This window comes from Bos indicus x Bos taurus, chromosome 11, assembly GCF_003369695.1.
Source record: "Bos indicus x Bos taurus breed Angus x Brahman F1 hybrid chromosome 11, Bos_hybrid_MaternalHap_v2.0, whole genome shotgun sequence".
NCBI classification, from domain to species: Eukaryota; Metazoa; Chordata; class Mammalia; order Artiodactyla; family Bovidae; genus Bos; species Bos indicus x Bos taurus.
Window position 1 is genome coordinate 77,487,500 of NC_040086.1, and position 19,885 is coordinate 77,507,384.

Below are 19,885 nucleotides of genomic sequence, written 5' to 3' on the forward strand. Positions count from 1 at the left end.
ACAGGTTTCTCAAGAGGCAGGTCAGGTGGTCTGGTATTCCCATCTCTTTCAGAATTTTCCACAGTTGATTGTGATCCACACAGTCAAAGGCTTTGGCATAGTCAATAAAGCAGAAATAGATGTTTTTCTGGAATTCTTTTGCTTTTTCAATGATCCAGCGGATGTTGGCAACTTGATCTCTGGTTCCTCTGCCTTTTCTAAACCCAGCTTGAACATCAGGAAGTTCACAGTTCACATATTGCTGAAGCCTGGCTTGGAGAATTTTGAGCATTACTTTACTAGCGTGTGAGATGAGTGCAATTGTGCAGTAGTTTGAGCATTCTTTGGCATTGCCTTTCTTAGGGATTGGAATGAAAACTGACCTTTTCCAGTCCTGTGGCCACTGCTGAGTTTTCCAAATGTGCTGGCATGTTGAGTGCAGCACTTTCACAGCATCATCTTTTAGGATTTGAAATAGCTCAACTGGAATTCCATCACCTCCACTAGCTTTGTTCGTAGCGATGTTTTCTAAGGCCCACCTGACTTCACATTCCAGGATATCCGGCTCTAGGTGAGTGTGAGTGATCACACCTTCGTGATTATCTGGGTTGTGAAGATCTTTTTTGTATAGTTCTTCTGTGTATTCTTGGCACTTCTTCTTAATATCTTCTGCTTCTGTTAGGTCCGTACCATTTCCGTCCTTTATTGAGCCCATCCTTGCATGAAATGTTCCCTTGGTATCTCTTATTTTCTTGATGAGATCTCTAGTCTTTCCCATTCTGTTGTTTTCCTCTATTTCTTTGCATTGATCACTGAGGAAGGCTTTCCTATCTCTCCTTGCTATTCTTTGGAACTCTCCATTCAAATGGGTATATCTTTCCTTTTCTCCTTTGCTTTCCACTTCTCTTCTTTTCACAGCTATTTGTAAGGCCTCCTCGGACAGCCATTTTGCCTTTTTGCATTTCTTTTTCTTGGGGATGGTCTTGCTCCCTGCCTCCTGTACAATGTCACGAACCTCGTGTTGTATTAACAAAATGCAGTTGTGTTAATATGCACCATTCCATAATTTGCTTTCTTTTTCAGCTAGGTCTTTCCGTATCAATAAATAGGCTTCTACCTTCCTAGCTTGATGCTAGTGCATCAGACTGATACGCTGTAAATGGCACTGGGGACATTGTGGTGTTTTCTGTAGGTTTTTGCAGTTACAGGCAGTGATGAACTTGTTTGTGTGTGGAGTGTTTATTCTGTTGAGCTTATCCCCCAGCTGCCTGCCCCAGAGCAAGGTCCCAAAAGCTTCTGTGGGGGGGTCTTGGTTGTGCCTCTCCAGTGAAGGGGTCTTTAGGGACTTAATTTCCCCTGTGTTGGGATGTCCTCTCTGCTTTTGCAAAGCCTACCACCTGCAAGACCCACTGCCTCCTCCTCTTCCCCCAGTGCTCAGGGAGCCCCCATCCATGCTCCAGGTCCCTGAGGACCCTCAGCTTCCCGAAGGACAGGCTGGTTCCTGCATGAACACGCTGTCCTGTGAGACTGGGCTTCCCGCTGTCCAGACTTGTCCACTCAGAAGATGGGGAGCAAGCACCCAGGCCCTGGGCCATGGCCTCGAGTGATGAGGCTGGACATTTCTTTGGGATGTGAATTTTGTGTTTTGTCCTAATTATTTATCCAAATGTTGTTTTATCTTTCGTAAAATGACCATATGCGTTTTAGCATAAAAATGTCTTGCTTCCTATATTTGGATGAAGTTTCTGCTCTGGGATGAGTGTGTGGTTTTGAAAGCTTCTGGCACATTGCCAGGTACCTCCAGATCTATTAACCAAGGTTTATTCATCCAACTACCCTCCCCCACCCCAACTTTATTAGGGGCTTCCCTGGTGGCTCAGATGGTAAAGAATCTGCCTGCAGTGCAGGAGACCTGGGTTCAATCCCTGGATCAGGAAGATCCCCTCAAAAAGAGAAATGGCAACCCATTCTAGTATTCTTGCCTGGAGATTTCCGTGGACAGAGGAGCCTGATGGGCTACAGTCCAAAGGGTTGCAAGAGTCAGACATGACTGAATGACCAACAACACCAGCTTTATTGAGATGAAGTTGCCCTATGGCATTGTGTAAGGTTAAGGGATACAATGTTGATACACCTACAATGTAAAATGATCACCATGCTAAGGTCAGCTGACACCTATCGCCTCACCTAACTATTAATACTATTTCCAAGATTTAGAAGTGAGACAGCCCCTAAGGACAGGAGCATGGCCACTTCTCCTTGGAGGCCTCTTTCTAAATAGTGCATTTGTCACCCTTGGGCTTAGGGCCCTGTAGTATTACAGCCCTGCCTAGGGTAGCAGAGCCCAGCTGGGAATTCTCCACCACCCTGGAGCTGGTTAGAAATGCAGATTCACAGGCCCCCCTGGAACCTAGGTGGAGCCCCAGAACCTATGTTTTCACAAGCTCCTGACGTGCTCTGCAGGCAAAATCATGTCTGAGGGGCCCCCAGAACCGAGCCTAACAAAAGTCTTGGAGAAGCAGGAGGGCACGCAGCAGAGAGCAGCCCCACCAGCCGCCAGGCTCTGCCGCCTTCAGAGGCTTCCAGGAGGCAGGCTCAGGGAGGCCTTCCTGTTACTCTGAGCCCCCGGTTTCCCTCTCTGGTCACCTGCTAGAGGTCCGTTCTTCCTGATCGCTGCTGGGGCTGTGGCCCAGGGCTGGTGGCGTCACACTATACCTCCACAGACAGCACTTACCCTTGATCTGTCCTGGGACCAAACAGTGAGGGTGCAGGCAGCACGGTGGGCACCCTCGGCTCACCCTAGAGCCAGCACGGTGATTGCAGCAACAGCTGCCGTTGGGGTGACCACAGCACCCCCCACCCCCGCCCAGGCGTGCTGCACCAGCTGTGTTTCTCCATCCGCAGCAGTGCAGAGTCTGGCCTGAATGAATGCTGTCAGGGACAACACAGGAAACGGCGCCTTCCACTGCTTTCATTGAGTAGCAGACGCTTTGGTGCAAGAGAAATTGCGTACAGAACCCTGATGGATAAAAAAACACAGGGAGTAGCATTGGCCCGGGTTGGGACAGGAGTTGCGGGCTCTGGATCTCTGTCCCCTCAGCCTCGGCCCACCTCTCTGGTGGCCATGGGCAGTTTTGCAGGAGGCCAGGGCCCCTGAGTGTGGTTTGAAAGCCACTTCAGAAGCTGGAAAACCTAGAGTGTATGGTCAGTCTAGAGCAGGGTTGGAGGCTGACCGTCCTAGGTTCAAGTTCCAGCTCTGTCAGTGAGCAGCCTGTGGACACTGGGCGGGTTGCTGGACTTTCCAGAGCCTCCAGTTTCTCTCTTTGTAAATTAGAGGTGAAGTCCAGGCCTAGGGGCTATAAAGATAAAATGGGATGAAATACAGGAAATTTCCTTTGTATGGTATTATCACTACTTCAAGTTTGCTTTGCTCTGAAGAAGCCAGAAGCCTTTGGGTGTTTAAACAATTAAAATGAAAAAGGGAGCTTTTCCACTTCCTGTTGGTATGTAAATATCAGCCCTGGGAGTTGTGCTCACAAAGGCCTTCACCTCCTTATCTTTGTTGAGTCGCCAAGTCCTGTCCCACTCTTTGTGACCCCATGGACTGCAGCACGCCAGGCCTCCCTGTCCTTCACCATCTCCCAGAGTTTTCCCAAGTTGATATCCATTGAATCAGTGATGCCACCCAACCATCTCATCCTCTGTCCCCCTCTTCTTCTGCCTTCAATCTTTCCCAGCACCAGGGTCTTCTTTTCCAGTGAGTTGGCTCTTCACATCAGGTGGCCACAGTACTGGAGCTTCAGCTTCAGCATCAGTCCTTCCAGTGTATATACAGGATTGATTTCCAGCATCTTTGTGGTTGCAATAGAGGAACCTTCCCAAAATTACGCAATCTGGGGCACCATCCAGGCAGGAGCCTCGGCCTCCTGCCTACTGGCCTAGACTTACCCTGTCACCGCCTACTGAGCCCCCACCTGTGCTGGGTGCCGACTTCACCCGGTCCATTTCTTCTCCATGGTGGATGATGTGGGGGTGGCTATTCTCCACTGCAGGGACTGCCAGCATCCACTAGTCATACCAGCATCTGGAGTGTTGTGGGGGGTGTTTGAATAAACAAAGACCACCCATATGAGAATCAGCAAAGGCCATTTATTCATGGTGGGCCATAGCAAGGGAGGAGTTCAGCCGCCCTTTTACAGAGACTTATAGACAGGCGGGGAGTGGGAGAGATGACTGGGCAAACGGGAAGACTCGAGTCTGCCCTACTGGAGGCTGTGACATGGGGAAACCAGAGGCCTAACCGGAAGTTGGGTGTCCTGTGCGATTGGTCAGGTGAGCATATTTGGCTTTGTCGTGGGCCTAGAAAGCGAGAAGCAGGGTAAAGACTAGGAAAAGAAAGAAGGAAAGTGAAGTCTCTCAGTCGTGTCCCACTCTTTGTGACCCCCATGGTCTGTAGCCTACCAGGCTCCTCAGTCCATGGAATTTTCCAGGCAAGAGTACTGGAGTGGGTTGCCATTTCCTTCTCCAGGGGACCTTCCTGATCCAGGGATCGAACCCGTGTCTCCTGCATCGCAGGGAGACGCTTTATCGTCTGAGCCACCAGGGAAGCCCTAGAAAAGACTAGAGAAGACGGCAGCTATTAATCACTCGACCACTGGGGTCACTCGCTGTGGAGGTTGGAGTGAGGCTTCCTGGGCCAGTTGCTGCAGGTTGGGGGCTGAGTTCTGTTTTGTATCTGGATTCAGTCTCTTAGGGCCATTGTGGGGGTGACCAGCGAGGGGTGCTGTGCTTTCAAGCAACAGGGTGGCAGAGCCAGGGCGCCCTGGTTTCTTGGTGGTGCTGCTGCTGGGCCAGGTGAGGGGCAGCGTTTGACCCCTGTGCAGAGAGAGAGAAATGGCATCCCCCACGAGTGAGAAGAGAGAGAGGTCTCTGGGGTCCTGGAGAGGCAGGCTGGGGCTGCTGAGAGGGTGCCTCTGGGAGAACAGCAAATGATGGGTGTCCAGGGTAGCCACGTGGTCCGGCCAGCTTACTTCTTCAGGCCCAGGGTGAAGTCTGCTGGGTTGAAACACAGTGTGAGCTAGACGTCCTCCTGTGATCATTGGCCTCCGGGGTCTATGCAAGATGGCAAGTGGACCTCGGATGCAAGATGGCAAGATGCAAGATGGCATCCGGGGTCCACTTTGCAGTTTCTGGAGCATTCCTTATTCCCTCCAGACAGATAAGGAAACATTCAGAGAGTGAAATGACCAACCCGGGGTCACACACAGGTTCTGAATCCCTTCCCAGGGGTCCTCTCTCAGGAACGATCAGAGTCCCCCTCCACCTCTCCTGGCCCTGACTTCCCCTCAGACCCTCCCCCTCCTCCCTCCATGTACCTGCCATCCAGCTGTTGGGCACTTGGAAGTGCCAAGCCCTTCCCACCTCAGTGTTTTCACAGGGCTCTTGCCCATCCCTCTGTCCACTGTGTCCCTGAACCCCCCTGTCCCAGCAAGGCCCACGTGGGTTCACAGCATCAATGCCTTTCCTCCAGGATTTTCACAACTCTACTGATCCAATCGCCGTGGAAGCCCGTTGCCCAGTGCTGCTGAGGATAACATTGTCCTGGAATGAACTTCACAGGTTCATTTATCGGCACGCTGAGAATTTTCTCTAATTGAAAAAAACCCAAAAACTAAATTTAAGATGAAAAGTGCCTTATTTTGAAGCAGGAAAGTTACATGCTTGGAAAAGAGGTCGATTTCTGTGTGTGGTTTAGCATCACCCTGACTTTGAAAGTTAACAGTCATGTTGTGTGTGAGCCTTTGCTTAGAAGTACCCGCCATCTTCCGTGTAGTCTAAGAGGTGCCTCTGTCGCTCGATACCCACGGGTCCTGGGGCTCTTGGTTCCCCCCCAGGGGTCTACCACGGGGGCAGGTGCGCCCGGGAACAGTGACACATGCCCCCTGGGCGGCCAGAGGGGAGGACACAGTGGTGTCAATCACTGTCACAGGGTCGCCTGAGCCCCGTGGAGCAGGGCTGCTCCTTGGCCCGTCAGAGCTGTCAACCGCGGCACCTGCCGCCTCTCATTCAACCTCAGGATGCAGCCTGGCCGGGACATCTGTCTTCGATCAGGCACACACGGCAGGAAAGCTGACATCTGTCCATGTGCACACATGTGTCCTGCAGGAGCACACTTCCACGTGCCTGTACCCATCCAGGGACTGCCCCCAACCACCACCACCACCTCCCACAACCCTCCCAGGGTCAGGAGCTGCAATTCTGTCCACTGCGGACCCCTCTGTTTGATGCTCAGTTGCCGCATCCCTGATAACAGATCTGATCTACCCGCCTTCTTTAGAGGAGAGAGAGGGCGGTGGGGGAAACCCTTTATGGCCAGTGACTGGCTCAGCATAGCTGGGTAGTATGTCCTGTAGACATAAGGGTGGACACAGGTGGAGCTGAGAGGGGAATGGAGGGCATGCCAGGAGCGTGGCCCATGTGTGCAGCCTCAGTCTATGCTCACACGGCCTGTGAGCGAGGGGCAGGAACAGGCTTGGAGTCGGAGTGACACCTTATGTGAAACGCCCATCCTATCATTGAATCGGAATTGAGCACCATCCTCACTTGTCCCTTCTACCCTCGGGTCACTTCGGCTGTCCGCGTTTACTGGGAGTTTGCCTGCTGACATTCTCCCTGCTTTTGTCTGCCCCGTTTGGGGCCTGATCATTTCTCCCTAGACCAGGAGCAGAGCTTCCATGGGGACCCGATCGTGCCTGAGTCATACCTGCCACAGCCTCTCCCAGATTGAGGGCCTCTCTGCCTGTGTCAGTCTTCTGCCCTTAGCCCCTGAGACCTCAGCTCACCCCTCTGCCACCTCCTCTCAGAAGCCCTCGGGCTGGGTTGACTCCTTCCTCTGGGCTCCGGCTGTTCAGTTGCCCCATGTGGTGATGACAGGTATATGTCTGTGACTGCTCAGCTCTGAGCTTCCAAGGACAGTGCCAGGTCTCATCACCCAGCACAGGTTCTTGCCCTTGGGAGGCACTTACTGAGCACTGGGCCACAGAAGGCACTCGGAGTGAAAGGATGAGCTCCCTACAGAAGGGCAAGGGGCTGCTGGAGAGACCAGCTGGGGTGCGTGAGAGGAGGAGCCACGGAACAGAGGGTCTCTGTCTGCTGGCATCCCCTCTCTCCTCCCTCCCATTCCCCGCCTCCCTGGGGGACGAGGTAGAAATAAGTCTGAATTAGAGGTGTACTGTCACCTTGTCCATCCACCTATCTGTTTGTCCATCTGTCCATCCTTCCACCACCCCTCCATTCATGCGTCCCTTCCCCTAATATTTACAGAGCATCTCCTCTGTACCAGGCACACTGCTGAGCGCCTAGGTACTGAACCTGGGGCCAGCCAGGACAGGACCCCGGGGCTTTCACCCGTCAGAGCTCCGTATCTCTTGTTCTTTGTCTCCTCCGGGACGGCCCGGGTGGAACCGGGTGGGGCTCAGATGGTGCCTGACAGAGCAGCCCCATGTGCCATTAGAGTCGCCTTATTTCAATTCAAGACAACAGAAGATTAAAAAATGTCTCCAGGGAGAAAAACAAGAACAATTTGAGAGGAAAACTTACATAGCGGGAAAGCCAGGCCTCATTTGTGCTCTCCGAACCAGAAGTAGGTGCAGGAAGGGAAGTCATCGCCGTCTCCGCGCGGCTTCTCCCGTGATAATCAATCATGCCTGTTTACTCTCTTCCTTTGTTCTTCAGACCCTCCTGCCTCTCTGTGCTCCCTCTGGTTTCTGGTCAGAGGGAAGCTCCCAGCCCTGGCCCCAGGTGCCCGTCTGCTGGGGAGGCTGCGAACGTGAGGTCTCAGAGCTGGTGGTTCAGAGTGAGATGGATCTGCGGATGGTGGCTGTGGAGTGGCCAGGCCCGACCCTGCCTCCTTGGGGGCTGCACCCCGGCTGGGGGGATGCTAGGGGATCTCCGCACTTTACTGCTGCAGCCCCTGCTGAATCCAGGAGCAGGGCCAAGAAAAGGGCGGTGGCAATGGGTAATTGAGGGTCAGCAATGGGGCAAAGCCTGGTCCAGTGGCTCCTGAATACAGCTGGTCACTAGAGCCCACAGGGACACAAGCAGTGCCCAGGGCCTGCCACTGGGGTTCTGACACAGTGTGTCTCGGCTGGCTGTGACCGTCTCCGGCTGTCCTGCCCTGAAGGCCAGGGCCTCCCTGGTGCCCACTTCTCAGGGGTCACTCGTGCTGCCCTGGCTCTGCCGTGTCTGTAAAACAGAAGGGGAAAGCATCCCAGGAAGAGTAGGGTACCCCGACTCCTTAAGGTGAGTGAGTGAGGAAGTGGAGATGAGGTTTCTGGAGGAGCCCAGGCCCCTTTCACCTTGCCTAGCATCACGGACAGGGCCGGCGGCTGGCCTCGTTGCAGAGGCGTGGCCTGGGGCTGGAGCCTGTCTGCCTTGTGCCCGGGATGAAGAAAGAGCAGGGACTGGGTACAGCTGATGAGTCTCTGGCCCTACGTGCTGTGTGGCCTTGAGCAGATACCCAGCTTCTCTGAACCACTGTTTCTTCATCTACCCACAGAGACCTTCCCACTGGGGTCTCGGCCCTGAGTGTGGAGGTGTGTGGGTCCTGCGGCCTCAAGCAGGTACACTCCAGCTTTCCCAGCTTCTCCCCGTCTCCGCCAGGACCCCCAAATTCTCCCAGACATCTAAATCCAGACCATGGGAATGACCGCCTCTGAACGCCCTGCATTCCAGCACCCAGGGCCACCCCGCTGCTATTTTTATCTGCTGCTGGTTAATCTGTGCCCTTGTTTACGGTGCTATCAGCGCAGTTCAACCGCATAGTTATCACCAGCATGAGCTCAGACGGTGACCTCAGTCCAGGGGAACTGCCCTGCAGGCAGATTGGCCCACGGAAACCCCACTTCCAGTTAAAAGCTTATTTCTGTTCTTTGCAGGAACCTTAAAATGGCTAATTTAGGCATCACCAACAGGGACTGCATCATCTTGTTAAAATAAAACTGAGTTTGTTTATTTACTGGCGGAATAACTTCCAGTGACGTGTATAGGTCTGCAGCTTTTGGGTCCCTGAAGGTTGACGTGTCCACCCAAGCAGGAAGTAAAGCCCTCCCAGGGCCCAGAAACTTCCCTCGAGCCCCCTCCTGTTTTCCCGCAGCAGTGTCCAGCCCAGAGCAGGACCTTGGCCAGCTGATGAATGAGACATAAAGGGACCTGAGGGGTGCAGAGCCGATTGGGGTTCTGAGGAGCCAGAGGGGTTTCCTGAAGGAGGTGGGGGGAGTGTGCTCAGTGGGACTGAAATGTTTTCTAGAATGATGGAGGTTCCACCAAAGAGGTGGATTTTTGCGGGAAAAACGGAGCACTGACCAAGGCTGCCTTCTGTTCTCCCCTGGGCCCAGGCCCTAAGGTTGGTAGCCTCCTGTGTACTCAGCCCTGTGTCCGAGCATCTGTGCAGTGACTCTGAGTTTGGCCCCAGGGAGTGCCGAGGTTGGGCGCCCTGCAAGGAGGCCATGTCCTTTGAGCTGTGACCCGTCCTGCTGGCCCTTCCGGGCTGGGAGTTGTCTGCAGCCGGTTGTGCGGTGCAGACGCCCACCTGATCTCTGCATGCATCTCCACCGCGGCCGTTCCCTGGGCACAGGGCTGTGCTGCTTCCTCAGCAGCGTCTCAGCCTCTCATTGTCAGGTTCTTGGCAAGGTCCTTCTTGACACAAGCACCAGCCTGCCCCGCGCCTGTGTGGGTCTGACCAGGGTGCCCCTCGGCTGGCAGGGCTCTCGTGAGAGGGCCCTACCTCGAGTTCTGTCTGTGATTCTCCAGCTCCAAGAAGCCCAAGAAACGTCCCGAAGTGGCCGTGAAGCCAAAAGCTGTGCCCCGGCTCACCATCTTTGATGAGGAGGTTGATCCTGATGAGGGGCTCTTCGGCCGAGGCAGGAAGCACTCTCCCCGGAGCCACGCAGAGGACTCACCCCCCAGGGACCGTAAGTAGATCCCCAGGGTGTCCCTTCACTCTCAGTGTCTCCCGGGTGACCCACCAACCTCTGTGAAGGGCGTCAGGCCCACCACACACGAGCAAGATGCCAGTCTTGACACGATACAGACTCAGCTGGTGGGAATTTTCTGCTGGAGAAATCTAGTCTGGCACCATGTGTCCCCACAGCCCAGAACATTCCGGGGCTGTATGTTTATGCTAGTCATCCCTCAGGAGCAAAGGGTAGTTTTCTTTGTTGCTTTGAAAAGTGTGGGTTGTGACTTGTGTGAAAGTATCTTTGTTACCTCCACAGCCAGATGTGGGCACCAGATAGAGAGGGGGTGCTGGGGCTCGGCGTGGCTTGGATTGTAACAGGAGGCTCCGTGTCCCCTGCAGAGACCCCATGAGAGGGTCCAGTGTGGAGCTGGAGCTGGGAAGGCCTGGCACTTTTGCACTCACCCCTGGGTCTGACCTGTCCCCCCAGCTCCCAGGTCTGCGTCCAGGGCAGGGAATTGATGTCACCTATTAATTCAGTTGGTACCAGGTACCCGCTGAGGGCCAGGCTCTGTGCGGGGGCCCAAGAACACCTGGAAGAGGGAGACGCAGTCCCGGCCTCGGCGTCTCTCGTGGGATAGACAGGACATCTCCTGACCATTATGGGGTGGCCTGGGCCTGTAACAGGTCCGAGCAGAATGTCAGTGCCGGTGGGGACCCCCAGGCTGAGGGGCTTCTCGGGTAAAGGATGGATAGAGGGACTGGATCCCAAGGGGTCAGCAGAGTTTGCCACGGCTTCTGACAAAGCCGATTCCAGGCAAAGAGGCTGCAGTTGCTTGTCACAAAGGGCAGCATTGAGCATTGAGACTGGGAGGGGATGGGGAGCAGACCTCGACTTCCAGAGCTGGTGGTTGGGACTCAGTGAATGCTTGTAGGAAGACGGGGCCAAGCCCTGGGGGCTGAGCTAAGAGATGGAGGGGTGCTTGGGGAGCCGGGGGCAGTGAGCTGAGGAGTCAGGTTCTTCCTCAAAGCAGTGGGGAGGCCATGAAGACTTGAAACCAGGGAGGTGCCTCCACGTGGCTTTTGGCCCAGTGTGCAGGGAAGTGGGGTCGGGGCTAGGCACACAGGTGCGCCAGGCCCCCATAAGGGCCTGGTTCTTCTACACTCTGCCTTGCAGACTGAAGGGACATCTTTACTCCCTTTCTCTCGGCTGGGCCAGGAGGTTGGGCCAGATAGTCTCCACCCTGCACCCCCCAGGCAGCCGAGGACAGGCTAGCACAGGCTAGCACGTCCTCTGACCACTCTGCCGCTCCCTTCTCTGCAGCCCTGAAGCTGTTTGACGATCCTGACCTTGGTGGAGCTGTCCCCCTGGGTGACCCCTTACTGCTGCCAGCTGCCCCCCAAAGTGGAGGAGCCACACCCCATGAAGGCCACAGGGAGGCCTCCAAGGAGCTGTTCAGGTACCACTTGTCTCCAATGACGCTTCCCCAGGTCGGGGTGTGCATCACAGAACCACAGACTCTTCCCCAGGTGGTAGCACTTTAGCATCCTTGGGCTCTGAGGGAGGGAATCCTGACCCATCAAAGGTGGGAGCCCAGGACTTCCCTAGTGGCCCAGTGGCTAAGACTCCAAGCTCCCAATGCAAGGAACCCAGGTTTGTTCCCTGGTTAGAGAGCTAGATCTCACATGCTGCAACTAAGACCTGGTGCAGCAAAATAAATAAATAATTTTTTTTTTTAAGGTGGGAGCCTGTGGGTGAGAGCTGATTGATCGGGAGGCAGTGAAGGGGATTCAGTGGAAAGGCTGGAGGGAGGGGTCAAGGGAGTGTTAGCCACTCAGCAAGTTCTAGAAAGAACTTCATTTATGCAAGCAGTTTATATAAAAAATAATTAAATTATGTAATTCCAAGAGCAAGTATAACTGGCATAAATAGGTTTGAAAACAAAAATGACTCGTGGTTGCATACAGCTCACCCGCAGGGAGCAAAGTCCTAATGTTCTGGACAGCAGCAGGGGCCCATCAGCAGGTTTTACAGCAGGGAAAGTGTTAGTCACTCAGTCATGTCTAACTCTTTGCGACCCCATGGACTGTAGCCTGCCAGGCTCCTCTGTCCATGGGATTCTCCAGGCAGGAATACTGGAGTGGGTTGCCATTTCCTTCTCCAGGGGATCTTACAGAAGGAAGAATGAGACTTAATCTGTTACAGGGAGGTTGATTGACAAAATGTGCAAGACCGATTGCCACAGGGTACATGCTGTGCCTCAGACAAGTTTGCCAGGCTCTTTACGCGTTATCTTATTTAATCCTCGTAAGAGCATCCTCTTCCCACCCCCATCCCCCACCCCCCATGTAGGTGCTATTATCTCCTTTTTACAGAAAATGGAGGGTGGGAGAGGTAACTGGCCTAAGGCCATAGGTCCCAAGTAACAGGATGCGGACCCGGGTCAGCCTGCCTGAGTCCAGTCCTCCCACCTTGCCGGAACCCTGAGTGCCCGGAGGAGAGGCTGGCAGACCAACTCCCACCTCAGGCCTGGCAGGCTCTCCCTGGGCTCGTGGGGCTGCCTTCTCAGCACCCTCAGCACCGTGTATCTCTGCCTCCCGTCGTCACGTCATCCACGTCCCCGGGATGCAGACTGAGCCTGGCGATTACAGGACGCTGAGCCATCTCTTTCCAGGAACAGTTACATGGCGCCGGCCTGAGGTCCCAGGAGACTGTCATCCACACCCTCGTTAGCAGCCATGGGCTGTTAGCCCCCCTGAGTGCCCGCCGGGCCTGAGTCACCGCGACGGCTCCTTGTCATTACACGTCCCTGAGGCCCCTGGCAGCTGTTCGCTGTCATCCTTGCGTCCTCACCACTGAAGTCCTGGAAGCGGTCCTCCCTGAAAGAAGCTGGGACTGTTGTTCTGCATTTCGGGTGACTCTGAGGCCCAGGGAAGGTCAGCCCCGGGAGCCTCTGCTGTCCTGAGGACGCAGCGTGTCCCAGAGGGGCGGAGCCAGTGGGACCTTTGGGCCTCGTTTGTATCAATATTAAATCCATTACACATACATCCCAGTGTGACCTCAGTAAAAACACACACACAGACACATACCCCAGGGCCACCTCAGCATACAGACACGCATACACAGACACACATACATCCCAGCGTGACCTCAGTGTGCGCACACACACACACACACACACACACTCACACATACCCCAGTACGACCTCAGCCTGCACAAACATACACACAGACATACCACAGTGAGACCTCAGCACACAGACACACACACACTTTCAGACCTGCATTCTGTAGAACACTGGGTTGGGGGTGTTGACAGGTATCACCTTCAAAGGCTTTCTGTGGCCAGAGGGCTGGGGCAACACCAGGACTAAGCAGGACTTTCTGCACCTGTACTTGTGGGCACACGTGGCTCGAGGGGAAGACCACATGGCATTTCACGTTCCAGTTGGTCCCTGGGACCCTCTCATGAGTAACACCTCCTACATCCCCCAGGCCACTCTGGGAGTCACTGCTTTAGAGAATGTGAGTCCTGTGGCCCTGCCTTCACTCCGTCAGACATCTGGTGAAGAAGGAATTACCCTCTTGAGAGCAGGAACCACATTTTGTTTTTCTTTGTGTGCGTCCTGGGACTCTCCAGGTGGTGATCAGGTGTCTTTATGATGAACTTTCTCATATTCTTTCATCCTCCAATGCTTTCCTCACCCGTTCATTCCACAGCTGGCATCAGCCTTCCCGAGAAGCATTGGCGGGGGGAGCATTTGAACAGGGTTTGGAGTCTGAGACTCCCCCATTCCTTCTTGCCATGGGGCCCCAGCTTTGGTCTTCAGTCGAGCTCTTTCCTCTGCAGGGACCTGGGGAGGAGGAGTGGGCCAGGGGTCTTCAGACCTCTCTCCAGCCCCTCAGTGGTTGGCTTCACGCCTTCAGGGCCTGAAAGAGAGGGGAGCTGAACCTTGCATCAGTGGGAGCTGTTTCTAGCCATGACTCAGGGAACCCAGGCTTCCCTGGTGGCTCAGTGGTAAAGAAACTGCCTGCAGTGAGGGAGACCTGGGTTCGATCCTTGGGTCGGGAAGATCCCTTGGAGAAGGAAATGGCAACCCACTCCGGTATTCTTGCCTGGAAAATCCCGTGGACAGAGGAGCCTGGTGGGTTATAGTCCATGGGGTCACAAAGAGTTGGACACGACTGAGCAATTAACACTTTCACTTTCAGGGAGCCCAGTTGGAAATGGGGTGCTTGGTGAGGGGTGCTGGGTGGCCACCTGGATCCCCAGTGCAGCTGCCCCACCTGCCAACTCAGCAAATCCAGCTTCTGGCTAGCTATAGAGCATGACTGCTATGCCAAGCAGTGTAAATCCTGAATTCTGATGCAAGCTTTTAGCTGCCACTCTGTTTCCCTGTTTGAAGGTAGTTCAGCCCCTCAGAGCTTTTCCTGGGCACCCAGCCTCCAGTGGAGGATGCAGGATGAGCCAACACCTGTCCAGGGGAGCTTGAGGAAGGGCAGGCACTTGGAGGGAGCCGGGACAGCTGAGCTGAGCTCACCAGGAGCAGCCTGTCTCCCAGTAATGCCTTCAGGGATTGCCTGGAAGTACTCCTTCAAGGCCTGGCGTGGGCTGGTCACTCTGGGTCTGAGGGACCCCTTTTTGCTCACTTCTCTGCCCTCCATAGGAAGCTCTGTACTCTCCTGGTGGGTCTGTGACCCATCACGGGAGGTTGACCCGGGAAGTGGGCAGGTGACAGCTCCTTCAGTAGCTGGTACCTGGCAGGCAGCCCCTCCCAGGAAGGGCACCTCCACCCCCGTGCAGGCCTCTGCCAGGCCCTGTGTAGCCAGGAGTTGTTCTGACCAGAGGCCCTGCCCCTCTGCTCCTGCCTTTACTCAGCCCAGCCGGTGTCAGAGCTGGATGCGGTTCACAGATGGGGAGATGAGGGGCCAGGCAGGGGAGTGGCAGGATGAGGAAGGGAACTGCACTCTGCCTGCTGGACTGTGTGTCTTGCACGTGGAATGACAGCCCCGTGGGGGTGGTGCTGCTTGTTCTCATTTGGCAGATGGGGAACCAAAGCTTGGAGAGGCCATGTGGCCTGTGTGAGGCCCCCTGGTCTTCTGCCTCCAGGGCCTGTGCCCTCCCTCCCTCGTCCCCAGCTGGCCGTGGGCCCCGGCCGGGCCCTTCGTCTTTCTGTGCCCCTAGTTTTCACATCTGCAAAATGGGGCTAATATCTGCTACCAGACAGCGTCTCGTGATTGTTGTTGTTCAGTTGCTGAGTCGTATTTGATTCTTTCCGCCCTTGTGGACTGCAGCACGGCCGGCTCCCCGTCCTTCACCATCTCCCAGAGTTGGCTCAGATTCCTGTCCATTGAGTCATCTAACCATTGATGCTATTGATGCTATCTAACCATCAGAAAAGTTATGACCAACCTAGACAGCATATTCAAAAGCAGAGACATTACTTTGCCAACAAAGGTCTGTCTGGTCAAGGCTATGGTTTTTCCTGTGGTCATGTATGGATGTGAGAGTTGGACTGTGAAGAAAGCTGAGCGCCGAAGAATTGATGCTTTTGAACTGTGGTGTTGGAGAAGACTCTTGAGAGTCCCTTGGACTGCAAGGAGATCCAACCAGTCCATCCTAAAGGAGATCAGCCCTGGGTGTTCATTGGAATTACTGATGCTAAAGCTGAAACTCCAATACTTTGGCCACCTCATGCGAAGAATTGACTCATTGGAAAAGACCCTGATGCTGGGAGGGATTGGGGGCAGGAGGAAATGGGGACGACAGAGGATGAGATGGCTGGATGGCATCACTGACTCGATGGACGTGAGTCTGAGTGAACTCTGGGAGTTGGTGATGGACAGGAAGGCCTGGCGTGCTGCGATTCACGGGGTTGCAAAGAGTCGGACACGACTGAGTGACTGAACTGAACGGAACCATATCATCCACTGCTGCCCTCTTCTCCTTTTGCCTGCAATCTTTCCCAGCATCAGGGTCTTTAATTACTAGATGAATTAATGGGTGGGAGATGGCTGTGATATGTGGTAGCACTGACAGCAGGCGTTCCCTTGGACAGAGTGCAGAGCAGGGTGACTTTCTTTCCTGCCATTCAGGACTTGGGCTGGTCCCGTGTGACTGTCACCCTGCCTTGACCTTCAGTCCCACTCACCAATGGGCTGTCCGGTCCAGGGTGTGGCCAGCTCCCCCCCGCTTTGGGGTTGGGGGGGGCCTGTCCAGTGCACAGGTGACCCACTAGCGACACCGTGGGCACGCAGACCCCACCCCACCACTGCTCAGAGCCCCTCATTCATTCTTTCTCTGGCTGAACTTGGGTCTGGAAGAGAGCTCAGCTCCTGACGTCAGCCCTCCTGGTTCCAACTTGGGGCCCATCACATGCTGTCACCTCAGGCGGGTGGCTCAGCTTCCTGGGACTTGAGCATCCACTTCTGCCAGGCCAAGATGGGGCTGAACATCCCCAGGGGTTGTCAGGGGATGAAACAAGCTCCTTGGCCCAGAGCAGGAGCTCCGAATGTGGCAGCTGTTAACTTCTTGAGGGGCTGAAGGAAAAGTCACCTGAGGAAGCTGGCTCGTCTAGGGTGGGGGTCCCCTGAGAAGCCATTCTGCAGAGGATGCTGAGGGGCCAGCTCTCCTTATTCCAGGCTGCGGGGCTGCATGGAAGGAGAGGCCTGCCGTTCCGTTCCTCCCCAGGGATGGGGCAGGCAGGAGGGCCAGGCTGGCGGGGTGGGTATGTGGCAGGAGGGGGTGGGGACAGTGCCCTGCAGGGCCCTGCAGTGGCCGGGGAACCTTGTTCGTATTGCAACAGGCTCTGCCCAAGGACTTCTCCCTCTGCTTCTCTAGAGTTGAAGAGGACTTGGACCAGATTCTGAACCTGGGGGCTGAGCCCAAACCCCAGCCCAAGCCCCGGCCCAAGCCCAAGCCTCCAGTGGCCGCCAAGCCAGGGCTGCCCAGGAAGCCAGCCATGCCCCCCAGAGCGGGTCCACCTGAGGCTGCGGCCACACAGCAGCGGAGGCAGCAGCAGCAGATCCAAGCCATGGATGAGATGGACATCTTGCAGTACATCCGGGACCACGACGCGCCTGGCCAGGCTGCCCCCAGCCTCTTCTGACCACCCCCCAGCTCCCAGGCTGTTCCTGGGCCAGCAGACCCTCTCCCATGGAGGGGCGCCTGGTGAGGGGCAGGCTTTGCCCTGCAGGGCCGGAACTAACCTATTCTCAAGGGAGGGAGGGTGGAAGCCCAGGTCAGAGGACCCCTGTACTGCCTTCTTCCTTGTTCTCAGGGCCTGTGGGGTCATAGAACCCTGCACAATGCAGAGAGCAAGGTCACCAGAGGAACTGGAGCCTTGGTTGTCTCAGCCGCGTGGATGGGAGGGGGCAACATGTGGAGAGGTTTGTTCACCAGGAGCCCAAACCCCCAGGATGTCATGGGACTGTGGTGGAGGGCAGGGAGGCTCCGCTCAGGGCAGGGAAACTTTTCTGCCCACTCGTGCCCACTGAGTCTGGCAGCTGTAGCACAGGAGGGGGGTGCCCTGGCCAACGTGGGGTTGGGGTAGAAGTCTGCACGCCAAGGCACCTGCAGTTTCTGGTCAGCACAGCCCCCGGAGGCCTGCAGGCCCTGGGAAGGTCCCCAGGAGAGCAATGCTGAGTCGGGGCCTGGAAGGGCCTGGCTGGGATGGCTGGCCCTGAGCCACCTCTGCTTACCAATGCGCTGAGCAGGGTGCCTTCCGTCCTGTGTGCCAAAGCTCAAGGGAGACGTCAGGCCTGGCCCTGCCCTGACCCCGGGATGTGGATGGCCCGACAAAGCTCTCCGTCTCCTCCCCCTTCCTTTCCTAGGGCAGGCCTGGCCAGACCACGGCCTTCTTGGGCCTCTGGCCATTGGACCAGTGTCCACCATCGAGGCTTCGAGCAGAGTGGGCCCCATGTCCTCCGGGTCCACCTGCAGCCCAGTTGCCCTTCCCTTTCACGGCAGGCCTGGGCTGGCTGCTCTCGGGCTGCTCTTGAAGGCTCCCTCTGTCTGGCGGTGGATTTGTCTGTCAGGCCTCCCCCCATCCTTGGAGCCTGGACTTGCTGGCTTGCCTTCCGCCCGTGGGAGCCCCCTTCCCAGAAGCAGGAGCCATGGGCCCTGCAGAACCAGTCAGTGCCTTAGACTTCTCCCCGAGGCCCATGCCCCAGCATAGGGATCAGGGCATGCTGCGGCACTCAGGAAATCCTCTGTGAATGAGTGATGTTTAATGGAGGAAAGAATGCCTTTTTTGATACATTCTTCACATTCAGAGTTAGTTTTTAAGGAAACACAGGTTTTTAAGGAAATGCAACCATTGTCGTCCCTGGGGTTGTGCTGCTTGACAAGAGGATTGGAAAGTGGGGCTTGGGGCTAGGACCCCAGGCCCTTCCTGATCAGGACCAACAGCCAACCCTGAGGAAGTCCCCCCACCGACCAGGGCTGGTGTTAGAGTCTCTGTCTGTAGCACCCACTGCCCTGTGCCAGGACCCACAGGCAAGTGGGAGCCCTCAATCTGTCCTGCATCTCACGCACCCTTGTGAAAAGGCCATCGGCTCCCCCGACGTGTGCCAGAGTGAGAAGAAACAGGTGGCTCTGGGGGCCCCCTCTCCCCGCCTTACCTTGTCCTGAGGGTGCTCTCCCCCGGGGACCCCCAGCACATGCCACCCTCTTCCCTCTCACCGCCAGGCCTTCACAGCCCCATCCCTCAAGCACAGGTGGACGCCCCCACCCTGCCCTGGGGTCTGCACCTGTCTGACTGCAGGAGGGCCCCCAAAGGAAGGCGCAGTGCTGGGTGAGGGGCCGCCTCGGGCTCTTTCCCCTCCCTGTTCTCTCCTCTGGGCCCGTCCCACCCTGGCCCCCTCCCCTCCACTGCGCCCCGCCCCCATGTGACGAAGGAAGAGAGGGTGTTGCTGGCAGGAGCCCGGTGCGGGGAGCGCTGAGTGGGGGTCACAGGCAGAACCCACCACTCTGGGGTGGCTTCGTCCACTGTGAGCCTGGCCTCCTCCCAGGTGGCCGGCCACTGGGACCGCCTCAGCAGAAATGCGTGCCTCGGGATACGGATGCTCTGTGACCTACCAGCCAACCCAGGACCCGGTCATCCAATAAAAAGTCCGTGTCAGGGCTCATCCCCTGTTTGTCAGTGGCGATCTTTTCTGTGCCCAGGCTGACGGAGGACCACGTGGGGGCTGTCGTTACAACAGTGGGCTCAACAAGGGGAGCTTCCCCAGAAGGACCTGGGGTATGTTGAGGCTTCCAGGCTTCTGCTGGACAGGGAGGGGGCAGGCAGAGTGAGGATTCCCATGTATAAATATATTCCCATGTATAAATTCCCATGTAGGCAGAGGGGCCAGAGCCCCAGGCCGGGTGGGGTCATCAGTCAGTAACTGCTCAGCCAGCGCTGGCTTGGAAAGAGGACTTCTCCCTTCTCCAGACCTCATACCCCTCTTCTCAGTGTGGGGACTGGTCTGGGCTTGACCAGACCGTTCTGAGGCGCTTTTGGCTCTGACACCAGACAGCCCTGCCGAATACACATATTCCTCCGTATCCAGACCTGCCCTGGACTCTGCTCTCCTCCCAGAGTCAGATTCTAACATGCCATTTCCTGCCTGGGATCCAGAGGTTCTGAGCAGACAGCCCTCTGGAGACCTAGAAATGGGTCCCTGGGAGCCAGGGAGCTCCACGCAGGGCAGTCCATGAGCCCGCCTGGCCTCCCCCCACTACTTGGCTTTGGATCTTGCAGCTAAGCTTCAAGTGGGGATTTCGTGGTTCCGAGGGACCAGCAGAGGGGCTGAGAAGGAATGCAGAGCCCAGGAGCCTGCAGTGGAGAGCTCACCATAGACGGAAAGGGAACACCACGGAGGGCAGCGCTTAGAAGCCGTGTGAGCCCTGTGGACAGGATGTACCGGCTGCTGTGGGGGCTCCCCGCTCCTGTCCCCCATTGTTCCTC

The 19,885-nt window shown here is 56.0% G+C and overlaps 1 protein-coding gene across 2 annotated transcripts in view; it reads left to right on the forward strand.

Annotated features, from left to right (window-relative positions):
- The window catches only part of HS1BP3 (HCLS1 binding protein 3), a 48,632-nt gene extending 29,559 nt beyond the window's left edge, over positions 1–19,073 (forward strand). For both annotated transcript variants that reach the window (XM_027555988.1, XM_027555987.1), the window contains exons 5-7: positions 9,790–9,950; positions 11,259–11,394; positions 16,777–19,073. In XM_027555988.1, coding sequence (XP_027411789.1) covers positions 9,790–9,950; positions 11,259–11,394; positions 16,777–17,044 — 565 coding nt within the window. In that variant the 3' untranslated portion in view covers positions 17,045–19,073. The remainder of the gene's footprint in view (positions 1–9,789; positions 9,951–11,258; positions 11,395–16,776) is intronic.
- Positions 19,074–19,885: the final 812 nt, after the last annotated feature.